The sequence below is a fragment of the Hylobates moloch genome, unplaced genomic scaffold (assembly GCF_009828535.3).
Source record: "Hylobates moloch isolate HMO894 unplaced genomic scaffold, HMol_V3 SCAFFOLD_19, whole genome shotgun sequence".
Lineage (NCBI taxonomy): Eukaryota > Metazoa > Chordata > Mammalia > Primates > Hylobatidae > Hylobates > Hylobates moloch.
Genome location: NW_026652294.1, coordinates 14,295,013 through 14,311,745, shown reverse-complemented (window position 1 = coordinate 14,311,745; position 16,733 = coordinate 14,295,013). Strand labels below are relative to the sequence as shown.

At 55.5% G+C, this 16,733-nt stretch overlaps 1 protein-coding gene across 1 annotated transcript in view; it reads right to left on the bottom strand.

The window, feature by feature from the left end:
• Nucleotides 1–1,135: 1,135 nt before the first annotated feature.
• KCNJ4 (potassium inwardly rectifying channel subfamily J member 4) overlaps nucleotides 1,136–16,733 on the bottom strand; it is a 29,538-nt gene continuing 13,940 nt past the window's right edge. Inside the window, exon 2 of the mRNA XM_032139903.2 lies at nucleotides 1,136–3,233. Within this exon, the coding sequence (XP_031995794.1) occupies nucleotides 1,857–3,194 (1,338 nt within the window). The 5' untranslated portion in view covers nucleotides 3,195–3,233 and the 3' untranslated portion in view covers nucleotides 1,136–1,856. The remainder of the gene's footprint in view (nucleotides 3,234–16,733) is intronic.

The following is a 16,733-nucleotide window of genomic DNA, read 5'->3' as shown; positions in this document are numbered from 1 at the left end:
GGTTTTCCAGGCCCACTGACGTTCCAGCTGAGCACAGCTGCTGGGTAAGCCCAGGAGAAATCAGCTAGGAACCCCAGCCCACCCACAGGACCCTAAGAGAGGATGCATCATTGGTCTCTGTTTTGTGCTGGCTGGTTATATAGCATAGGCTAACTGAAGCCAGAGAAGGGAAGGGACTTACCCAAGGTCCCACAGAGAGCAGAGACCAAGCCTGTCTTGGTCAAGTCTGTGACCAGGTTTCCCGGCCCCTGTGCCCTTCCCATCAGTGTCCTGCTGCCAGCTCTACCAGCGGTGTGTGGATCTGCATGTATGTAGGGAGGTGCAGATTGGGTGGGCCCTTCCCACTTCCACCTGAGTTAGGAAGGGTTGGCTGACGTCCACACAGGGCTGTCCTGCCCATCATTGCAGGCGAGAGGGATGGTTAATCCCATTCTGCAGAGGATGAAACTGAGGCCAAGAGCTGATAGTCACACAGCCACTAGGTAACAAAGCTCTGACATCAAAGCTTTTGGTTCTTTGATGCCAACTCCAGATCCTTCTATTGACTCACAGGAAGGAGAATGGCAGGTGATAAAGTTCCCTCCAAGGGTCAGTCACTCAGAAAGGGCCACATACAGAGGCACACACAGGCACACACATAACACACAGGCACACACATGACACACAGGCACACACATGACACACACAGGCACAATTACATGTGTGCTTGCTTACTCTCTTTCTCTCCTCACCCCTCCATCGTCAACCAGCCTACCCTTAATGGACCATATACTTTATTAAAAATATATAATTATGGCTGGGCGCAGTGACTCACACTTGTAATCCCAGCACTTTGGGAGGCCAAGGCGGGTGGATCACCTGAGGTCAGGAATTCGAGACCAGCCTGGCCAACATGGTGAAACCTCATCTTTACTAAAAATACAAAAATTAGCTGAGCATGGTGTGGCTCATGCCTGTAATCTCAGCTACTTAGGAGGCTGAGGCAGGAGAATCGCTTGAACCTGGGAAGCGGAGGTTGCAGTGAGCCGAGATTGCTCCATTGCACTCCAGCCTGGGCAACAAGAGCAAAACTCCGTCTCAAGAAAAAACAACAACAAAAACAACAACAAAAATATATATATATGGTTACAAACTTTATTGTCAATCTAGGCTGGGCCCCGGGGCCGGAGGGACTGCAGGGAGGGAGGGATGGTCCCTCATCCCACCCCTCAGAGTCCCTCCTCTGCACCCAAACCCAACACCATCCAAGGGCCAAGGTGGCTGGCGAGGGTCTCAAGGGGCCAGCCAGCTGGGCAGGGGAAGGCGCTAGGCTTGATGGGCGGGGTGGGGAGGGGTGCACAGAGAGGGACTGCATCTCCTTGTCCCGCAGGTAAAAACGGCAGAAAGTGAATTTGGTGTCTCCATCTGTCTCCATTTATAGATATTTACAAAAGAAAGTCATGAGCAACAGGCCACAGTCATGCAAAAGAAACGCATCCCCCCTCCCCAAACTAACCCCCTGCCCACCCTGAAACCCCGAGATGTCCCCCGCCCAGCAGTCCAGCCACCTTCCCCAAGGTTCTGAGAGCAAAGAGGGCACGTCCTTGAAGAGTCAGTGGGGGAAGGGTGGTGGATCCGGGGACCCAGAGCCACCAGGAGTAGGCGCTGGGGGAACTCAGGCTGATCGGGCTGAGCTCTTCCCAGGCCTGGGTGCTGGAGTCAGGAGGAAGGGGTCCCCCAGTCTTTGAAACCCCCACCTTCCTCCAGAAGGTCCACGGAGCCAGGGTTGGCTCTGTCCTGAGTGTGGGAGGGGGTGTCCTGGCATCCCACCCCCGGCAGAGGCTCTTGTGGGCAGTGGTGAGGGCTGGGCCTGAAGGTCAGATGGCAGACTCCCTGCGGTAGGAGATGTTGTCCAGCGGGAGGGAAGCCTGCATGCGCTCCAGGTCCAGGTGGCTGCCGAACTCTAGCATCCGGATGATGCCCGCCTCCTCCTTGGAACCCGCCTCCAGGCCCAGGCCTGCGGCCACCGCGGCCGCCGCAGCTGCCTCCTCCTCCATCTCCTCTTCCTCCTGGCTCATAAGGGCCAGCTCGTTCTCGTAGCAGAAGGCACTGGGAGGGGGCGGCGGGGCGGGCAGCACGGTGATCTTACTCTCCTGCAGCTCCCGCGCCGAGCAGCAGGGCGTGCCGGCCACCTCGTAGGTCTTGTGAAAACGCGAGTAGTCCACCTTGTAGTGGCTCTTCTCCTCAAAGACCACGGGCTCAAAGCGGTGGCCCCACAGGATCTCACTGGCCAGGTAGGAGCTGCGGGCCTGGGTGGTCATGGCCGTGGCCTCCACCATGCCCTCCAGGATGACCACGATCTCGAAGTCCTCCGACTCCAGCTCCTCCTTGCCCATGCCATAAAGCGGGCTGTCCTCGTCGATCTCGTGGACGATGATGATGGGCGACACCAGGAAGATGCGGTCCAGGCCGATGTCATAGCCCACGTTGAGGTCCCGCTGGTCCAGGGGCAGGTACTCGCCCTCCTGGGTCATGTAGGGCTTGATGAGCTGGGCCCGCACGTGGGCCTCCACAATGTGGCTCTTGCGCAGGTTGCCCACGCGCCACATGAGGCAGAGCTTGCCGTCGCGCACCGAAATGACGGCGTGGTGGCTGAACAGCAGCGTCTGCGCCCGCTTCTTGGGCCGCGCCATCTTGGCCATGATGGTGCCGATCATGAAGGAGTCGATGACGCAGCCCACGATGGACTGGACCACCACAGCGATGACCGCCAGCGGGCACTCCTCCGTCACGCACCGGAACCCGTAGCCGATGGTCGTCTGCGTCTCCACCGAGAACAGGAAGGCACCCAGGAAGCCGTTCACGTGCATGATGCAGGGCTTGGGGGCCACCGGGGCTGCTCCGCCACCACCCGCCGCCGGGCCCCCTGCCGCAGGCACCCCCGGGCTGGCCTCCAGGTCACCGTGGAAGAAGGCGATACACCAAAAGAGGAGGCCGAAAAAGAGCCAGGAGACAAGGAAGGCCGCGGAGAAGATCATGAGCATGTAGCGCCAGCGCGTGTCCACGCAGGTGGTGAAGATGTCCGCCATGTAGCGCTGCGACTTGTTGCTCAGGTTGGCGAAGTACACGTTGCATTGGCCGTTCTTCTTGACGAAGCGGTTGCGGCGTTTCCGCCGGGGCACGTGGGCCTGGCCGTTGCGGCTGTGTCCGTGCATGTCCTGAAGCCGGCGTGGTCACCTGGGAAGACGCAGGGCCTGCGGAGGAGAAGCCGGACAGGTGAGATGCTGGGGAGCGAGGGGCTCCCTTGGGGCAACTCAGACTCAGCCCCAAGACTCTCAGAAGCAGGTGAGCCTGGACCAGGACCTAAGACTTCCTCTGTCCCGGCAGGCAGAGGGTGGCAGCAGAGGTGGTTCTGATGACAGGGTCTGAGCCAGTGCCACCCAGTCTGGCCCAGCTTAGAGATTGGGGTCCACAGACCAGGAAGCTAAAGCCACAAGGATCCAGGTCCTAGTCCCTGCCCCTCAACACTGCCCCTCTGGCCCGCCTATGCTCACTGTTCTGGAAGCTTCCTGATGCCCATCTTGGTTCCTCCCTGTCCCTCTGTCCTGCTTGCCCTGAGCATAGGGAGCCACGGAGGCTCTGAGCCCGCTCCTCTCCCTGGATTCCATCTCTGCACTTTTGGGCTTCTCGGGGGCTGGACTTCCTCCTGTATGATAGCCACTGGCCACCTGTGGCTCTTTACATTTAATTAAAACTAAACAGGCCGGGCGCGGTGGCTCACGCCTGTAATCCCAGCACTTTGGGAGGCCGAGGCGGGTGGATCACGAGGTCAGGAGATCGAGACCATCCTGGCTAACACAGTGAAACCCCTTCTGTACTAAAAATACAAAAAAATTAGCCGGGCGTGGTGGCGGGCGCCTGTAGTCCCAGCTACTTGGGAGGCTGAGGCAGGAGAATGGCATGAACCCGGGAGGCAGAGCTTGCAGTGAGCGGAGATCGTGCCACTGCACTCTAGCCTGGGTGACAGAGTGAGACTCCATCTCAAAAAAAAAAAAACAAAACTAAATAAAATATTAACTGCAGCTCCTTCCTTGCATGAGCCACATTTCAAGTGATCAGGAGCCACATGTGGTCAACGGCCACCACACTGGACAGAGAAGATACAGGAGAGTTCTATCACTGAGAAATTTCTGGCTGGACACAGGGGCTCATGCCTGTGATCTCAGCATTTTAGGAGGCCGAGATGCAAGGATTGTTTGTGCCAGGAGTTTGAGACCAGCCTGGGCAACAGAGTGAGACCCCATCTCTACAAAAAATAAGAAAATTAGCCAGGCACGGTGGTGCACGCCTGTGGTACCAGGTAGTCGGGAGGCTAAGGCAGGAGGATCTATTGAGCCCAGGGGGTCAAGGCTGCAGTGAGCTGTGATCATGCCACTGAACTCCAGCCTGGGCCACAGAGCAAGACCCCATGTCAAAAAAAAAAAAAAAAAAAAAGACAAAAGTTCTACTGGGACCCGCAGCCCCACCTGGGTCTGAGCTCCTTGCTTAGACTCTTCCCTCCCAGTGTTGCTTTGAGTCCTTGAGCCCAAATTCCTGCCCAGTGCCCACACTTGTTAGGAGCAGTGGTGAGGGGAGAATCCAATGTGACAGTCAGGGTGGAGGAAGGGGGGGCGCCAGCTCTGACTCCTCTGTAGACATCGCTATTCCCATGTCCCAGGTGGCTCAGAGAGGGAAAGCCACCTGCCAGCCACAAAGCTGGCAGTGGATACAAACTTGCGTGGCACCAACATGAATGAGTCGATGGTGGGGAGACAGGGAGTGGGAGGGGAGGACACACCTCGGGCAACTCAGTTCACCTCTCTGAGCCTCCGTGTCTTCATCTGTAACATGGGCACCAAAACTCCCTACTTCACGGGACCTACGGGGACAGCAGGCGCTGGGGTAAAGCCATCACCCTCCTGCCTTCCTTCCCACACTTCCCAGGAGCTGGTGACAGGCAGGATTTGCCTGTCAAGCATCCCCAGCTGTTGCAGCAGAAGAGGCCCCTCACCCCACTGGGTGGCGGGACGCGCCTGGCGCCCGTAGAGGACAGACCTTCTCTCCACTCCTCTCTGCCATTGGGTCCCCAGGGAAGACATGGTGCTGCCCGGGCCCCAGCGGCTGGCAGGGCCAGGACTGGGCCTGGGTTCCCAATAACATTTTGGCCCAGAATTACATAAGGCTGGAAGTTTCTATTTTCTGTTCTATTCTTCTTCCTGATCTAATTGTGCATCTGTGGCAATGTTTATACACTTCCCTGGTTCAGGACAACTCGGTTGCTGCAGCAACCGGTACGCGCCAACGCTATAATTTAGAGATCAACAGCCTCAGAGCCTGCCTTTTCCCAAGAGAAACTCCCTCTCCGGGCCCAGGGAGAGTGAGCCCTGCCCCCACCTCCTCCCCCGCGGTCACCCACCCTGACTCCGAGTTCTTCTCCCTATTCCCCTGGTTCTCAAAGAGCTCCCTGGCCCCCTCAGTCCTGGGTTGAAGTCCTAGATCCACTGTGTGACTTGGGCGAGCTATTGACTACTCTGAACCTCAGTTTCCTCATCTTGAAAATGGGGCTGACTGGGTGCGGTGACTCACACCTGTAATTCCAGCACTTTGGGAGGCTGAGGTGGGTGGGTCACCTGAGGTTGGGAGTCTGAGACCAGCCTGACCAACATGGAGAAACCCCGTCTCTACTGAAAATACAAAAATTAGGCAGGGCATGGTGGCGTGTGCCTGTAATCCCAGCTACTGGGGGGCTGAGGCAGGAGGATCGCTTGAACCTGGGAGGCGGAGGTTGCAGTGAGCTGAGATCGCGCCACTGCACTCCAGCCTGGGCAACAAAGTGAGACTTCGTCTCGAAGAAAAAAAGAAAATGAGAAAATTGGGCCAATGAGCTATCATGCTGGAGACCTGACAGGTCATGCAGGCGTGGCCTCTAACGCGATGCCGGCCCTTCAGAGCTGGGAGGCCCAGACCCTCTTTGCCCCCTCCCGCAGCATCCCAGCAGCCAGGGCTCCAGGAGGAAGCCTTGGGGTTCTGGGGCCAGGCACACCTTCTGCTCTATAAATAGAGTTCTCAGGGAGGCCTTTCTTTGCTAAACATATTCCCCCTGTTCTGTCCCACTGCCTGAAATGGCTCCAGGGGCACCGCGGACTGTCAGGACAGGAGGAGCATAGGGTCACCGAGTTCAGGACCCTCATTTTATGTCGGAGACCAAGGAAATCCAGAGATAGGAAGGACTTGCTAAGAGTCCCAGAGTGGAGCCAGGTGGGCCAGCCCTGAACAAGGCCTCACCCCCACCCCAGAGCTCCTCATCCACTTCCTCCCTGCAGGGGGCTGGAGTGGGTTTTGGGGCAAGGGAAGAGAAGAAGCCAGCCAGTCCAAACTGGACCACCATCCACAGGTGTGCAGGATAGAGGCAGAGGGGACAGGGTGTGGCGGCCCAGGCCTTCAACGGGTGAGGTCACTGAGCTCCAGAGAGGGTGGGGGGCCCTGCCCAAGGCCAAACACAAGCCCAGGGTTCCAGGGGATCCCTGGTTCTCTGCCCGGTGAGATTGGCTCCTGACCTGGCGAGTTCACCTGGTGCTGCAGAGGAGATCTCTTCATGGACTTCCCCACCTCTGGAGGGGCCTTGGGGGTAAGGGAGCCAATCCCCGATGGCTACAGAGATTGGGCGTCCCCTCACCAGCAGTGCCCACTCCTCCCCATTAGTGAGTGCCCAGGGTCAACCCTGAGCTTCCACAATCCCCAGCCCCATTGGCAACACTCACTCCCCAGCCCCACCAGCCCACTGGCCTCCACAGTGCAGCCCGATGGGGACATAGTTTACCCCTCACCCCGGTACCTCCCCAACAGCCCACAGCAGGTGTCCTGAGCCCTTGCTATGTGCTGGGCCCTGTCTTGGGTTCCCAGTGCCCCCAGCACATCCTGGAGCTTAGCAGGAAAGCTGCTTCCCTGGCACTCCTCAGACCTGGCACCCTTCCCCATGGAGCAGCCTCTGTGACATCCCATCCCCCTGAAAACCCTTGGTCTGCAGTGACTTGCTCAAGTAAGTGCACGCTGCTGCCACCACAGACCATTTTAGCAGGAGAGAGAGGTTCAGCTGCTAATTCGAGGCTGACCCATGCAAGGCCTGGCCAAAAAGTGAAGGGTATGAGCTTGGCATTGTGTTCTCATGTGACAACCACCAGGAGATGGCCAGGTTTTCTCTTCCTTGTCACATGGGGCTTCCTGGGGAAGGCTGACGATGCCAGGAGAGGGTCAAGAGGCCTTGACAATTCAGTACCATCCTCCTCCGACTAGAGATATATATATATATTTTTTAAAAAGAGCGCTGCTGGGCTAGGTGACTCACGCCTGTAATCCTAACACTTTTGGAGGCTGAGGCAGGCGGATCACAAGGTCAGGAGTTCAAAACCAGCCTGGCCAACTTGGTGAAAGCCTGTCTCTACTAAAAATTCAAAAAAATTAGCCGGGCGTGGTGGCGGGCGCCTGTAATCCCAGCTACTAGGGAGGCTGAGGCAGAAGAATTGCTTGAACCTGGGAGGCGGAGGTTGCAGTGAGCCAAGATTGAGCTACCGCACTCTAGGGTGGGTGACACAGTGAGACTCCATCTCAAATAAATAAATAAAAATAATAAAATAAAAAAGAGCCCTGGTTGTTTAGGTGTCTGCTTTATCCCTATGATTAAACCACTTTTGTGGATGCAGGGATGCAGGGCCTAATTTGCCTGCATGGAATGTGCACTAGAAGAATGCAGTTTGAGGCATGTTTTCTGCGATGGAGGCCCCGGGAGGTGGAGAGGCCCTCTGTCACAGCCCTGGTATGTGACCTTGAACAAGTTCTTCCTCTCCCTGGAGTCAGGTCCTCCTCCAATTAAGGGACTACTCATCCTCCCCAGATTTTTTGAAGGTCACAGAGCTTGACATAGGACCAGAGGGATTGGTGAGGTGGGGCCTGAGGTTTCCGAAACCCCCAGTGCAGGCCACTAGCCCATGGCAAAATGAGCCTAAGAAGGATCAATGGGCCAGGCGTGGTGGCTCATGCCTGTAACCCCAGCACTTTGGGAGGCAGAGGCAGGTGGATCTCTTGAGGCCAGGAGTTCAAGACCAGCCTGAGCAAAATGGCAAAACCCCATCTCTACAAAAAATACAAAAAAATTAGCCGGGCATGGTGGTGCACGCCTGTAATCCCAGCTTCTTGGGAGGCTGAGGCATGAGAATTTCTTGAACCCAGCAGGCAGAGGTTGCAGTCAGCCGAGATCACACCACTGCACTCCAGCCTGGGCAACAGAGCAAGACTCCATCTCAAAAAAAAAAAGATCAATGGTACTGCTGTCCTTTATATCCTGGGACTCTTTCAGTGGCAAACATTTTTTTAGAAAGTGATGGACATAGGAGATGCTGACTGCATTTTAAATGTTAATGTCTTTTCCTGGCAAAATGAAGAAGTGACAATGCTACACCAGTTACCAGACTTTTAATTTTAAAAAATTTATTATTGGCCGGGTGCGGTGGCTCACGCCTGTAATCCCAGCACTTTGGGAGGCCAAGGCGGGTGGATCACCTGAGGTCAGGAATTTGAGACCAGCCTGACCAACATGGAGAAACCTGTTTCTACTAAAAATACAAAACTAGCCAGGTGTGGTGGTGTGTGCCTGTAATCCCAGCTACTTGGGAGGCTGAGGCAGGAGAATCACTTGAACCTGGGAGGCGGAGGTTGCGGTGAGCGGAGATCGTGTCATTGCACTCCAGCCTGGGCAACAAGAGTGAAACTCCGTCTCAAAAAATAAATACATAAAAATAAACATAAAAATTGATTCTTACTATTTTTTATAGAGATGGGGTCTTACTGTGTTTCCTAGGCTGGTCTCAAACTCCTGGTCTCAAGCTATCCTCCTGCCTCAGCCTCCCAAAATGCTGGGATCACAGGCACGAGCCACTGCGTCTGGCTTTCTTTTAATTTTACTGTGCTGTAAACATCCAAAATCTGCAAGTCTCTAGTCCAGACTTCATTAGCCAGCTGGGGAAAATGAGGCCAAGAACAGGGCATGGCACTGTGTCCGAGGTGGCACAGTAAGTCAACAGCTGTGTAAGGAAGCTCAGGCCTCACCACTGACGCCAGCCATCCTGCCCCATCCTGAGGAATTAGGGAGGGACTGGAGACTGCCTCCTGGGGGTCCAGAAGAGGCGGGAAGCCCACCCCAACCCTGTCAACTTTTAGGTTTTCCCAACAATTTTAGGACACTAACTTATCTGTCCTTGCCCACAACCCCCTTTGCAAAAGAAAAGCTGATCAGCTTGCAGCGGCCTCGGCAGGTCCCAGCTACCTGGAAGGCTTCGAGGGCAAATCTCCTCCCGAGACCCATGCCACTGACCAGAGACACCGTGGCCGTTGCAGGGGCACCTCCGCCAGGCCCTGCCAGAGCCAGGCAGCAGCTCCAGCCCTGCCTGAAACTCTACTCCTTTAGACAGGAGGGGGAGCTCACGCCTAGGGAGCAGTGACCAGTGCCAGCCTGCCGGGTTGTCATGCGTCTCATGTCATCCCACCACCAGACTTCGAGGTGACTGTTATTGGGTGAGACAACCAGGGAGGTGATGTGACTTGCTCGAGGTCACAGAGCTCAGCCTTGGGGATCTGAGGAACCAGTCATCCTCTCTCTCCAGCCCCTCTCACAGAATTTCTGCCAACTCCATGCCAGGCACTGCCTCCTCTCTCTCACTGAAGCATCACTGTATCCTTTGTGTATTTAATAAGTATTTATTAAGCACCTACCACAGTAACAAGAAGGGTTGTTATTTCTCCTCCCCAGCTGAAGAATTGCAGGCTACAGAGATGCCGGGGGGTTGAGGGGTGATGCTGAGCTTGGGGGCCACACAGCAGCAGTGACAAAGCTGGAAATCTAACTTGAGTCTGACTGGCTCCAGGTCCTTGGCTCACCCTGGTCCTCAGCCTCTGGCTTCGGGACCCCTTCTCCTGCCATATCGCCCCACTCAACCTGGGACCCCCAGGCTCTCCCCATCCCTCCAGACCTACCCTGAGCCCCTGAGGTTCTCTGACCCTGCTACTCTGAGCCCTCAGGCCTCACTGTCTATCTGCAGCACTTGGCCTCTGTTCAATATGAGAAAATGTGCTGGTTAAACCCATATGTTTTGGGTGGCAAGACCTGGCTCTCAGTCTCAGCTCTGTAACCTCCCAGCATATCCTCTTTGAACCTCAGTTTTCTCATCTGCAAACTGGAGATGATGATACTGGTACCTTCCTCACCAGGCCGCTGCTGAGTGAACATGACAACCACCATGCGTTATTACATTGCAGGTAAAGTGCAAAAACTGATGTTGATAATGGTGATGACAAAGATGCAGATGCTGATGACCAAGAATGCTGGACTGGGAGCTGGGGAATCCCTTCCACTCCTGACTCTACCACTAACATGCTCTGGTCAGAAGTTCCTTCCCTCTGCCTGCAAGATGGGGAGACCATCATGGCTCCCTGGCAAGAGAGGTGGGAAGATGTACAAAACAAGGCACCCAGACAGAGCTTGAAGTCAGGTGACACATGGGGGGCGCTCCTGAGTCTCCTTAGCCCCAGCCATCCCTGAGCCCTCCTGGGCCTAGGTGGGGAGGCTGACTCTCCAGCAAATGTCCTACCAGAGGGAGACAGCACAGGGCAGTGGAGGTCAGAGGACGCAGCCCAGGGCATAACTCAGCGCACCCAGGACGGGTCCTGAAGGGTGGAGGATTTCCCTGGAAGAAATAGACAGAATTGGCCGGGCGCGGTGGCTCACACCTGTAATCCTAGCACTTCAGGAGGCCGAGGCGGGTGGATCACCTGAGGTCAGGAGTTTGAGACCAGCCTGGCCAACATGGTGAAACCCCGTCTCTACTGAAAATACAAAAATTAGTCAGGCGTGGTGGCAGGTGCCTGTAATCCCAGCCACTTGGGAGGCTGAGGCAGGAGAATCGCTTGAACCCAGGAGGCAGGAGCTGCAGTGAGCCGAGGTCATGCCACTGCACTCCAGTCTGGGCAACAGAGCGAGACTCTGTCTCGGAAAAAAAAAAAAGAAGTAGACAGAATTAACAGCACTGTCCCATTTCCCAGCCCTTGAGGAGCACAGCGTCTGCCCCACTCCAGCTGAGGTCCTCAGGTCTGCTTTGATTGCAGTGGAGGGGCTTTCCACTCCAACAAGTGGAGCTTTGCAGGGAGGAAGAGAACTCAAGAGCCCAGGCCCACAGCTCTTTGAGCTGTACCCCTCAAAGAGTAAGGGGAGCCAAAGACAGACTGAGCCACAGGGGAAACTGTGGCAGGGTCCCCATCTGCCACTGCCCTCTGCAGGCTCTGCAGTCCCCTGTCCCTGGGAGGCCTGACTCCCTCCTCTTCATGAGTCTCAGGAACCCCCCGCCTGGTGCAGCAGCTTCAGCTCTGGAGCCTCTAAACAACTTTGTGCCCATGTGACCTTATGCGAGAGGCACTTAACCTCTCTAGTCCCTGCATGCCCCATCTGTAGGAGAAGCTAATAATAGAGCAGACTTCCTAGGACCGTAATGAGGACAAATGGGATCATGCACGCCACGTGCCCAGCCCAGCGTAAGTGATCGATAAGGTGCATTTTACTCAAGGCTGAACATTGCTCCCTCTTGATTTCCTCCCCGGAATTTCAGATGCAGCATCCCAGAGCCCGCCTGGGCCCCATCCACAGGGCCCTGCCCAGTTTGTCTTCATTCACTGCACTAGGGAGCAAGTGGGCAAGAACAGCAGCCTGGGATCACACAGAGCTGGGCTGGAACCAAGCTGAGTCCCACTTGGCTCTAGCAGGTCACTGGATTCTCTGAGCCTCGGTATCTCCATTGGTGAAAGGAACATCGCAGTGCCTACCTGCAGGGCCTGATGTGGATTGTCCCAAAAGCGCACACCACATGGTGGGTGCTCAAGAAAGCTGTCCCCTTCCCCACCTTCTTCTGGACCACGAAATCATGTGGCACACCTAGCCCCTCCCTCACCAGGCAACCCTCTGACATCGCAAAAATCCAGGCTGAGCATTTGAGCATTGAGCACGCATTTACTCAATACTTTACACCGATCGATTCCTATCATCCTCACAATGATCTCAGAGGAAATTATCATTACCCGTTTTAGAAGTAAGAAAACCAAGGCACAGAGAGGTTCAGCAACTTGCCCAAGGTCACACAGCTTGTAAGTGGTAAAGCCAGGATGTGGGCCTGGGCAATGGGCATCAAAGCACGCTAACAAGACATGCTACTGTCCTGCCTCGAAGAAATACTGTCACGCGCTTGCTTCCACCCGGTACACATCCAGTCCTACTACGTGCCAGGTTCCGTGAAGTCAGTCCTATGGGGAAGGAGAAACTGGATCACAGGGTAAGTTGGAGCCAGGACTCAGGTTCCTGATTTCAGGTCCAGCCAAACCCTGGAGACCAAGCTTTGGGCTCCACAGGGGCTTGGAGCAGCGGGAGGTGAACCGGCTCATTCCTCCCACTCTGCACCCCACCGGGCCCTCCCAACCACTTGGCCGGCGAATGCGGGGCCGGGGAGCAGGCTGACAAGCAAGTTCCCCACAATGTCCAGAGGGACCTTTGGTCAGGGCCAAATCACAGGTGCTGGGGGCTGGAGGACCCAGAGGCCACCTGCTTCAACCCACAGGTGTGCCCTTTGCTGAATTGCTGACGCCAGGCCTCTGCCCTCCCTGGAGAGCTTCCCACCCTCCACAAATACCTGTGCCCATCTTCCCCATAGGGGTGTGAAGGCCAGTGGATCCCTGAAGCTTCTCTTTTCCAGAACAACCGCAGCTCCCTCAGTGGCGGCGGGTGGGGCTTCAACACCCCATGCCTCGCTGGGGCCTCCGCTCAGTTACTATGGACTGCACGCTAGCTGTGGGCCAGACGCAGGCCTTGGACTCGGCCGGCATATGGAAGAGCTGGGGAGAGACGCTGTGGATGGCAGGCATTTGCCATCACAGGCGGCTGGATGTGTGTGGCGTTAAGCAGTTTGAAGGAAAAGTACAACATGGAGTGAGACAGAGGGCGGGGCTCTGGTCTGATGGGCATTTCCAAAGGCCTCTGCGAGAAAATGGCAGAGCCAAGACTTGGGTAGTAAGTGGGAGTCTGTCAGGAGAACTGTATATCTTTGTGGAAGTGGGGTGTAGAATACTCCAGGAGGTCGGGTGCAGTGGCTCATGCCTATAATCCTAGCACTTTGGGAGGCCGAAGTGGGCAGATAACTTGAGGTCAGGAGTTCCAGACCAGCCTGGCCAACATGGTGAAACCCTGTCTCTACTAAAAATACAAAAATTAGGCCAGGCATCGTGGCTCACGCCTGTATTCCCAGCACTTTGGGAGGTCGAGGCGGGTGGATCACCTGAGGTCAGGAGTTTGAGACCAGCCTGGCCAACTTGGTGAAACCCTGTCTCTACTAAAAATACAAAAATTAGCCAGGTGTAGTGGCAGGTGCCTGTAGTCCCAGCTACTAGGGAGGCTGAGGCAGGAGAATTGCTTGAACCTGGGAGGGGGAGGTTGCAGTGAGCCGAGATCATGCCATTGCATTCTAGCCTCGGCGACAGAGCGATACTCTGTCTCAAAAAAAAAAAAAAAAAAATAGCCAGGTGTGGTGGCTGTAATCCCAGCTACTTGGGAGGCTGAGGCAGGAGAATTGCTTGAACTTGGGAGGCGGAGGTAGAGGTCGTGCCACTGCACTCCAGCCTGGGTGACAGAGCAAGACTCTGTCTCAAAAAAAGAAAGAAAGAAAGAAAAAGGACATGGTGCGATGGCTCACGCCTGTAATTCTAGCACTTTGGGAGGCCGAGGTGGGTGGATCATGAAGTCAGGAGATTGAGGCCATCCTGGCTAACACGGTGAAACCCTGTCTCTACTAAAAATACAAAAAAATTAGCTGGGCATGGTGGCAGGCGCCTGTACTCCCAGCTACCTGGGAGGCTGAGGCATGAGAATTGCTTGAACCCGGGAGGCAGAGGTTGAGCTGAGATCGCGCCACTGCACTCCAGCCTGGCAACAGACCAAGACTTCGTCTGAAAAAAGAAAAAAAAAGAATACTCCAAAAGTCTGAGTCTGGTGTTGAGAAGCTGCAGGAAGGCCAGGTTGTGGCCGTGAGGTGAGCCTGGGAGTGAGCGGACCAGGATGAGGCCACAGAGGCCGGAGGTGGCAAGGGCTGCGGGTGTCACCCTCAGGGCCAGCGGGCTGTCAGGCTTTGCCTGGTCTGGTTTTAAATTTCCATGTGAAATATTTAAGACAAATAGGAATAAGGACTAATACAATAAAGCCTTTAGGCCAGACATGGTGGCTCACACCCATAGTCCCAGCACTTTGGGAGGCAGAGGCAGAAGCATCACGTGAGGCCATGAATCCAAGACCATGCTGGGCAACATGGTAAAACCCCATCTCTACAAAAAATTTAAGTTAGCTAGTGTGGTGGTGCATGCCTATAGTCCCAGCTACTCAGGAGGCTGAGGTGGGAGGATTGCTTGGACCTGTGAGGTGCAATTCCAGCACTTTGGGAGGCCAAGGTGGATGGATCACGAGGTCAGGACATCAAGACCAGCCTGGCCAACATGGTGAAACCTCATCTCTACTAAAAATACAAAAACTAGCCAGGCGCGGTGGTGGGCATCTGTAATCTCAGCTACTCAGGAGGCTGAGGCAGGAGAATCACTTAAACCCAGGAGGCAGAGGTTACAGTGAGCTGAAGTTGCACCATTGCACTCTAGCCTGGGCGACAGAGTGAGTCTCCGTCTCAAATAAATAAAATAAAATAAAGCCTTGTGTATCTACCACTAGGCTTAAGAACTACAACATTTCGGCTGGGCGTGGTGGCTCACGCCTGTAATCCCAGCACTTTGGGAGGCCGAGGCGGGCAGATCACGAGGTCAGGAGATTGAGACCATCCTGGCTAACACGGTGAAATCTCGTCTCTACTAAAAATACAAAAATTAGCCGGGTGTGGTGGCAGACGCCTGTAGTCCCAGCCACTCGGGAGGCTGAGGCAGGAGAATGGTGTGAACCCAGGAGACAGAGCTTGCAGTGAGCTCAGATTGCGCCACTGCACTCCAGCCTGACTCAAAAAAAAAAAAAAAAAAAAAAAGAATACATTGGTCAGCCTGTACCAGATTTGGGGCCGAGGGGGATCCTGGTCAAAAAAAAAAAAATTCCTAGCCAGGTGTATTGGCTCATGCCTGTAATTCCAACACTTTGGGAGGCTGAGGCAGGTGGATTGCCTGAGCCCAGGAGTTTCAGATCAGCCTCAGCAACATAGTGAAACTCTTTCCCTAAAACATAAAAAGTAGGCTGGGCATGGTGGCTCACCCCTGTAATCCCAGCACCTTGAGAGGCTGATGCGGGCCTCTCCAAACACCCGAGGTCAGGAGTTTGAGACCAGCCTGGTCAACATGGTAAAACACCATCTCTACTGAAAATACAAAAATTAGCCAGGCATGGTGGCGCGTGCCTGTAATCCCAGCTACTCGGGAGGCTAAGGCAGGAGAATCGCTTGAACCCAGGAGGCAGAGGTTGCAGTGAGCCAAGATCTTGCCACTGCACTCCAGCCTGGGCAACACAATGAGACTGTGTCTCAAAAGATAATAATAATAAAAAATAAAAATAAAAGATAAACATTCCCAATATAATCCTAGTGGCACCCTGGCCCTTGCCTCAGCCGGCCTTTGAAGCCTGCACCTTCCAGAGCGCAGCGCCAGTCGCTGTGATGAGGTATATTAGGCTGGGGAGAAGACCATGATGGCAGCATGGAGCTACCAAGATGGCGGCCATGGAGCTCAAAAGGAGATGGATTTGAGACACATGCATTCTGGGTGAAAAGTCCGCAGGGTTTGGGAGTGGAAGGGGGTTGTCGATAGTGGCCGGTAGTGGTGGAAGACTGAAACGGGGCCAGGTTTCGGGAGCGACGGTTTCTAGTGTGCAGTGGCTTTGAACGTCCAAATGCAGATGTCTACCCGGCGTCAGATCCCGAGCCTCCAGAGGGAGAGCGGGCAGAGCTGGGTGCATGAGATGGTGAATGCTGGTGACAGGCTGAGTTGTGAGGGTGGACGAGACCGGCTGGGCCAAGGGCATGGAAAAGGAGAGGGGGTCTCAGACCCGGCCCCAGCAGCCCCACAGCTGGGGAAGAAGTTGAGGAGCAGATGAGGAGGACCAGCCAGAGGGCAGGAGCAGCAGGGGAGGGAGGCCGGCTCACAGCCAGGAGAGGGAGCGCTCAGCAGAGTTGCCCGGTAGGCCCTGCCCAGCCTGGAGCACCTGAGGCCTGACTATGGCAGCCACAAGTCCCTCCTCCACTTGGCTTCCCTCCCTCCCCAGCCAGAAAGGGGGAAATCTCCTCATGGGCTGGGCAGAAGGGGAGGTGCTGAGGAGGGGCCGGGAGTTGTGCTGGGCGGGGGTCAGGGAAGTTGCAGCAGAGGTGACCTCGGCACAGCCCATGTCTGATCATCATCTGACCCTCATCCCTGCACTCCAGCATGGGTGGGGCTGGGGGTGGTGTTTGCTGCTCCCCCATCCCATTGCCTCATCCTTAGCTGTCAGCAAACAAGACTCCAGGAGTTGGGGCCGCCAGCTGGTGGGGGGTGTCTCCCAGAACCTTGGGGGATGGGGGCTAATGTGCCCCTCTCAAACATACACAGGATTTCTCTGGGATGCTCGGCTGGGCCCAGCAGGTGCCCCCTAAAGAAGTGGCGTGGGAGCAGGGAGGAGT